Below are 8,096 nucleotides of genomic sequence, written 5' to 3'. Positions count from 1 at the left end.
TTCTAGACATATTGGAATCATTTATACTAAGGAAAAGAAAAATAAAAAAATGAAAAAAAATAACAACAAAATGAATAAAAGATGAATTCATGGCGAAAACTTGAATTGGTTAATGTATTTCTTTTAGTTATCAAATATTATAAAGATTAAAAATAAGGCTTAACAAATAAGTTGTTTAAATTTTCATAATTAACATGCTTTTGCTAAAATATATAAATTTTACACTACAGCAAAATTGACTTTTAGCGGTGTTTTTAAGGTCTTTAGCGGCGCTTTTAAGCGCTGCTAAAACTATTTGCAGCGTTTTTACAAACGCCGCAAAAAACGCCGCTATAGACAGCGCCACAAAAGTTTGTGGCGTTTATTTAAAAAACGCCGCTAAAGGTCATGAAATTTTAAAAAAATAAAATATTATAAAAGTCATGAAAAATATAAAAAATTTAAAATTCATTATCAAAATATTGAGAAGAATAATATCCATGATATAAATATAAAAATTTCTATTAAATTTTTAACTAAATATTAAAATAAAAATAAAAATTTAGAATCAAAACTAAAATAAATAATAAAATTAAATTAAATATAAAGATATCAATGAAATAAGGACTTAAATCATAACCATGTAAAATATAAGATATTATCATCAAGATATCCGAAAAAGTTGTCAATATAGAAACCCAGTGCTCTCACCAGGCTTTAAACAACCTTACAAATGCCCAGAGCAAAACATTTACAGGGTCAAAATCTCACAATGTGTGGAAATGCAGCTCTTAGCGATGCCAATCTCCGTTCACTGCCACAAATCTCACCAGAAGCTATGTAAATCTGAGTTTCCTTATCGAAACCTAATGCTTGCAAAACTAGCGTCGCTTCTTCGGGTGTCAGAGGACACAACCCTTGTTGTCTCCTCTCTTCAGACATTATCTCTTTCTCTCTCCACCAAGGGTATGCATACCTGAAAGAAAGGGGTAACTACCTAGTTACATTTCTGTATCATTGCGTCCTGATTCTTGAAACTGATAATATTAAGATCACAAGATACTTCATAGATTTAAAAGTGCAGATTAATATCTTGTCATCACTAGTGCAACCATTTGATGCAACTCATAAAAAACAAGGCAAGGGTACACCATGGTCATACTTTGGTTATTTGCCTACCAACAGCAGAAGGCATCATACTGTTATTTTTATTCCCTGTCTAACATTATACTTTAGAGAAGTTCTCATATCTAAGTCGCAGCACACAGATTTTCTATCTTATTTGTAGGATGTGTGAATGCTAGGGTTCACTAATCACTACTTTGTGTCTCCTAAACAGATGGTACACCACTTTTTGCTATGATAATTTGAGTGTTTTGACATGAATATTTTTAAGCTAAAAATAGTAATTAATAACGAGCAACCAAACCTGTTCTAAGTAGTACTTTTCATTTGACCAGCTAACAGGAGACATCTGAAAAGCTTGAAACCCATATTTCCTATTAAAATTCTTTGGCAGCCTTTTGATAATCCGAACTTCATCCATTAGAGAATCAATGAAATGGCTCACATCAAAAATGTCACCAAAATCACTGCCAAACAGATCATGAGTCAAAGACAATTTACAGCAGCTGAGAAAGAACTAAACAACCTTTCCAGAATTATAAATTTACCTAGGGTCCGCCCAGAATGATGTCTTATCAAGTTTTGGAACAACCAAAGTGAGATTTAAAAGTCGAGCAACGATTACCATGTCACAGATCTAAAAAGGCTTAATCAGCTTAAATTAATAACATAATGTTGAATAGAAGAACAAGGAAAAGATGAGCTAGAGGAAAGACACAGACCGCAGCACGCATTTGATTCAAGCCCCCATTGCATGAAACTTTGAGAAAACCATTACTTTTATAGTTTCCTGCAAAATGCAAATGCAAAAGAATGAAGGTCTTACTTTTACCAAAAGATCAAACTGAGAAAGCAAAAATATTTCCTTCAATAAAATTCAGGGACACATACAAGGTACCAATGTTTATTATTTTTTCTTTCTGAAAACCCATTGTTTCAGAAAACCCATTTCTTCTTCCAATTATACTAGAAAAAGGGAAAACCATGTAAACCCTAAACCCTAGTAAATGAGAAATGAAATTACCTCTAAGTTCTTCGACCAAATCCTTAGAAAAAATAGCACGAAACCCAGTATACCTCGTTGTACAAACAGAGTATATTCTCTTTTTCGCTTCCTCTTCATTACAAGATCAGAACAAATAAAAAAGAAAAACAAAACCCAAAATTTAATGAAATCTGAAGGAATAATTATAATTTAAAAACCTGCCGACAACAGAAGCGAGGGTTTTAACATAGGTATCGATCATTTCTTCTTTCAAAGGTTTTGGGCGTTCTGGGAATTCCAAAATGATAAGCCAATGTTCGGAATCACGGCCATATAGGAAAACCGACGGTAATCGGGAAGAGTTGTTCAAAGGGGAGTAGTCGAACCCGGATGTCTTGGTTCGGGTCTGTATTTTGGTTGAATCGGGGATGAAAATTCACAATTTCATTTATAGAAAAAAGTTGAAAATAAGTAAATACCTGGACAATGCCGGTGTGGTCTCTGAGATTAAAAAAGGTAAGGCCGCCATGGACCCGGTGGAGAGCGACCCAGCCGCAAAGACGGACCCGAAAACCCACATCTTGATTAGACAAATCACCACAACAAGCGGTACAAGAGACCCAATGGAGAGAGTCAGAGAGAGGGGGTATGCGGGTGGGAGTTTCAGGGGAAATGGAAGGAGGAGGAGATTGAAAAGTGGAAGCAGAAATAGAGGAAAGGGTTCGGGTTCGACGGTTCCTTGGAAGCGATTTTGGAGTTAGAATGGAAGGGAAAACAGGGAGAGCTCTGGCGCGAAAGGAGAGGATAAGGAAGGATTTGAGAAGCACAGACATTGTGTTCTTAAGGCTTTTTGAGGAAAGTGAGTGAAATGGGGGTTCAGGTAATCTTTTAGTTTAGGGATATAAGCAGAAAACACAGGGTTTAATGGATTGGGTGCTGGCGTGCGAAGCACGTGGCTTCTATATTGTTTCAAAAATGGACTTTAAAAATCCGTTTAAAGATCGTTCCCAATGGCTTTTCTCTAGTGCAACAACTTGATTCTCAAATGCCTGGGCTTATCAAATTTTGCGGCGTTTTCACTAAAAACGCCATTATATTAATTTTAAAATTTTTTTAACATATTTTTTTATTTTTTCTCTTTTGGAATTTTTTTTTAATTTTGAATATTGAACTTTTTAATTGAAATATAGACTAAAATATTAATTTTTAAGTTTTTTAATTTTTTATTTTTAAATTTTAATTTTTAAATTTTTATTTTTTGAGTTTATTTTTTATTTCGATTTAATGTGTAATTGTAGACGTGAAATTCTAATTGTGGTTTAAATGTATAGTTAAAACTTTAATTTTGATTTAATCATACACATTTAAAAAAATAAATACATCAATATATTTTTATATTGAATAAATATAAATATTTATGTATCCATGCAATATATAAATATAAAATGATGTTATATCAATAATTGTGTAAAAGAAAATGAAAAAACGTGGAGACACAAATATATATTTTAAAAAGAAAATGAGTTACAATTAAGAAACGTGGAGACACAAATGAGTGCAAAGAATTTTCGTTCGTATAAATAAATATATATTTTAATTAATCAGTATAGATAAATATTAAAATAGTATAAACAAAAAACTATTAATAAAATTTAAAGGTAAACTTATCATTTAAAACATTTTTCACAAAATATCCCTTCAATCCATTAAACAATATAACACCTTATTAATATATAAAAATATTTTTTATCAAAATCAAGATATCTATTATCGATAACAATAATTAATTATAGGGTTTAGGATTTAATTGTTGAATATGATTCAATTGAGATTAACATACTATATACCCATGGCCATTAAACCTTAAACCATAAAACCCTAAACCATAGACCTTAAACCTTAAATATTAAACCGTAAACCAAAAAATAAATTTAATCAATATTAAGTATTGCTTCCATAATTTATTATATGAACATAAGCTTTTACATTAATATATATGTATATACACATCAACATCCATGTGATGTTTTTTGGGGTTTAGTGTTTTAGAAGTTATAGTTTAGGGTTTAAGGTTTGTAGGGTTTAGGGGTTATAGATTAGTGTTCATGATTTTTTTGGGGTTTAGGGTTTTAGGAGTTATATGACTTTTAGCGGCGTTTTATCAAAAGCGCCGCTAATGCTCTGACTTTTAGCGGTGTTTTACCGAAAGCGCCGCTGTTGCTCCGACTTTTAGCGGCGTTTTACCGAAAGCACCGCTATTGGTCTGACTTTTAGCGGCGTTTTACCGGAAGCGTCGCTATTACTCTGACTTTTAGCGGCGTTTTACCAAAAGCGTTGCTATTGCTCTGTTTTTAGTGGCGTTTTACCAAAAACGCCGCTATTGATCTGTATTTTACAATTTTTGTGGCGTTTTTTGATAAAACGCCGCTAAAACCCTATTTTCCTGTAGTGTTATATATATTTTCACACTTTTTAATTATGTTGCAAATTATTAAAAGAATAGTAATAAAATTAAAAGTTGAAAAAATATGTTAAATAAAGGACCCATAGTTGAATAAAAAAAAGGGCAAAAGTACCCATTCCATAAATTGGTTTGGTTAGAGGACTATATTTGAAAATACACCATTAACATATAATATTAATAGATTTTTACCTTTCCTTTAATTTTTTTTCTCAATGCTATCATCCTTTCCATGGAAAAACTTTTGATATTTCTATTTTTTTTCTTTAGTTATAAGTCGATGGAGATTTGATATTGGGTGGAGAAAACATTACGAATACCAACATAAAAAATTTTCACAAATACCGATCAATGTTTTTTATTTTTTTTCAAACAAGAAGTATGTTGAGTATTTTTGTTGTGTGTCCTCTAGGAGAGTGGAATTAGATATTTATAAGACACAATTATTGTTCATCAAAATGATGTCCTAGGTAGGCTCTATTCATGCCAACACATACATTACTCTAGACTTAACATGTGTTTATCGTATCACGTGTTTGACTTTACCAGGTTCGCTTGCGAACCCCTAGTAACATGCAGGCGAACTTGGCCCGTAAGCTCTCGCATGCTCTCCCCACGAGCCATTAATGTTTATACCTTGTTAGGCCCCAACTTTCTTTGTATCTACTCGGGTTGTAGGTCAGTAGTTCAGGGTTATTGTTAGAATTAAATGACCCGAATCCTTATTTAAATAAAATACAGTGGTAAAATAAAATAAAAGTAAAATCCATATAGAACTACATTTCTTTTATTTTATTTTTAGAATAAGGATTTTTAAACCTTATTAAACTCCATCTATTTTATATTGATTAGAATAAGGTGTTTCAGTCTTACTAGAATATGGCTTTACAAGCCTATAAATAGACATAGTCTATTCCTCTTGTAGATGATTCGAATTCGACATAGTGAATTTTCTTCTCTTTTGCCCGTGGTTTTTTTCCCGAAAGGGTTTCCACGGAAAATCTGTGTGTTCTTTATTTTATTTTGTTTTGTTTTTATTTTCATAAATTGGTATCAGAGATTCTGAGTTCTTCATCTCGATCATGGTAATGACGTCTTTGAAGTATGAAATTTCGCTGTTGGATCACAACACCAGATTTGCATTATGGCAGATTAAGATGCAAGCAATTCTTGCGCAAATGGATCTGAAAGATGCCTTGCTAGGGATAGATAAGATGCCTCCAAAATTAAAAGATGAAGAGAAGAAGCATAAGGATCGAAAGGCGTTAACACAATTACATCTGCATTTGTCCAACGAAACTTTGCAGGATGTGATGAAAGAGATGACCGCCACTGTATTATGGAAGATGCTAGAACAAATATCTATGTCGAAAACTTTAACAAGCAAGTTGCATATGAAGCAGCATCTTTCTGCTCATCGTTTGGAGGAAGGTGCGTCTGTACATGAACACTTAACAGTGTTTAAAGAAATTCTCTTAAACTTGGAGGCCATGGACGTTCAGTATGATAAGAAAGATCCAGGGTTGATTCTGCTTTGTTCGTTGCCCCCATCTTATTCAACCTTTAGAGACACGATTTTATATAGCCGCGAGTCTATCATAGTTGATGAGGTTTATGATTCTTTGACCTTGTATGATAAGATGAAGCATCTTGTGATTAAACCCGACTCTCAATGAAAGGGTCTTATTGTTCGTGGGAGACAAGATCGGAATGTTGATGATAATCGTGAAGGACACAAGAATGAATTCCTCGCGGTAAATCTAAGAGTAGATCAAAGTCTTCAAACAGAGGTAAAACTTGTAACTTCTGCAAAAAGAAAGGGCACATTAAATCTGAGTGCTATAAGCTACAGAAAAAGATTAAAAGGGAGGCTGCAAATCAAAAGGGAAAACAACTAGAAAATTTCGGTGAAGCTGATTTGTAGAAGACTACAACGATGGTGAACTTCTAGTCGCTTCTGTCAATGATTCTAAAGTAAGCGAGTACTTGATTCAGGCTACACTTTCTACATGAGTCCCAATTGGGATTGGTTTACAACTTACGAATCAGTGTCTAAAAGTTGTAATAGGCCTAATTCGCTCGGCCCATTATAAACCAAAATAAATAAATAAAAAACAATAAATAGCCCAAAATAAACCAATGTCCATTTACAAGTTGTTTAACCCAAAAATATATATAATAACAGTCCAGTTATTAAACTAAACTAAACCAAACCCAAATTAAAACTTAACCCAAATAATCCCAAGGGCCCGAATGCAAAAATGGCCCAACAGATCGAATGACCTAGATGCTGGTTTTAGAATGGGAAACCCTAGTCTTCTGATCAGCGCCGCAGCAATGGTTTTCTCTCCTTGCCGTCTGATTTCAAAGCAGGCCAGAAGTTTCTGGAAAACACTAGCAGCCAGCCAAGATTGGGCTCCCTACGAACGATCCCAAGCACGGCCTCCTTCACGCGCGTCTCTCCACGTGCTTCTATACGGATGTTCCTGCAAAAGAACACACGAGAAGGAGAAAACAACAGAATACAGCAAGGATTTGATTTTTATTTATTTATTTATTTTCATTTTTCAGCTATAAAAGGCCACTGGATGTACAATGTAAACTTACGCACGCACATTATACGCATACTAATCAAATAGAGGAATTTAATCAAAAATTTTAAGGTGATTTTTGATTTGAGTGTTTCTAAGTTTTTTTTCTTTTTCTTTTCGATTCGCTTTCTAAATACATCATTGTTGCATTTTTTTTAAAAAAAAAAAGAGAAAACAAAGGAAAGAAGCAAATCTTACCATGTGAATACGCCATGGATCCTCTCTTTGCTTTGTTGGAATCAAAGTTGAAGGAAGGTTGGGGGCTGAAAAATTCCTCAAAGGCACCTTATCGCAAAGAGGAAACGGCAATTAGAGGGGAAATTTAGGGTTTGCTAAAGGGAAAAGAAGGAAGCTAATCAGATTTGGCTTATTAAGCCTTTATAATGAAGCAAAAACGACGTCGTTTAAACCAATTCCAATGGTTTAAAAATGACGTTGTCTAGGAGCGGTAACCCGATGACCCGACCCGCACACGGTCAAGATCCACGTGTTTGGTCACTAAGGGACATTTGCGCTATAGGTCTTTTCCCTTTGCGCTGCAGTTCAATTGATTCCATTTCGTACTTTTTTTTTTATTTTTCCTAAATTTGCGTACTGTTACAATGTAACCCTCGCCTCAACGTGGTGTTTCGGGATCGGGGATATTTTCATCATTGGTCCTTGTGAGTTCGCGTGCATTGCGCATGGGTCATTTTTATCCCAGTAGTTTATTTTATTTTTAAATTGTCCCTCTTATTTTAATTTAATTTTAATTTAATTTTCTATTTGCATAACTTACTAATTTAAAATACATTTAATATTTTTATATGTGTTAATCCATTTTAATGATTTTGCTTGTTTTCATTTGTACAATTATTTTGGGGTTTCTTTTATCCTATTATTTGTACATTTTGCACAATATTTTTTAAATATTTTATACATATTTATACATACATTATTCTCATTGAGTTTTCAA

General features: G+C 33.2%; 1 protein-coding gene across 2 annotated transcripts; it reads right to left on the bottom strand.

Moving 5' to 3' along the window:
• Positions 1-591: 591 nt before the first annotated feature.
• On the bottom strand, positions 592-2,982 carry LOC107918062 (rhamnogalacturonan I rhamnosyltransferase 1). 2 transcript variants are annotated; one of them, XM_041077789.1, is made up of 6 exons: positions 2,569-2,982; positions 2,129-2,221; positions 1,827-1,907; positions 1,653-1,741; positions 1,409-1,571; positions 592-955 (listed from the first exon to the last, which is right to left on the bottom strand). In XM_041077789.1, the coding sequence occupies exons 1-6, from the start codon at positions 2,920-2,922 to the stop codon at positions 914-916; spliced, it is 822 nt and encodes a 273-aa protein (XP_040933723.1). In that variant the 5' UTR covers positions 2,923-2,982; the 3' UTR covers positions 592-913. The 2 variants fall into 2 exon arrangements, with proteins under 2 accessions (XP_040933723.1, XP_016703055.2); XM_016847566.2 differs by lacking the exon at positions 2,569-2,982 and adding an exon at positions 2,308-2,562 and having other exon boundaries at positions 1,827-1,894.
• Between the last annotated feature and the right edge of the window lie 5,114 nt (positions 2,983-8,096).

This window comes from Gossypium hirsutum, chromosome A09 (genome assembly GCF_007990345.1).
Source record: "Gossypium hirsutum isolate 1008001.06 chromosome A09, Gossypium_hirsutum_v2.1, whole genome shotgun sequence".
NCBI lineage: Eukaryota > Viridiplantae > Streptophyta > Magnoliopsida > Malvales > Malvaceae > Gossypium > Gossypium hirsutum.
Note: the sequence above shows the minus strand (reverse complement) of the source record. Positions and strands in the feature narration are given on the sequence as shown.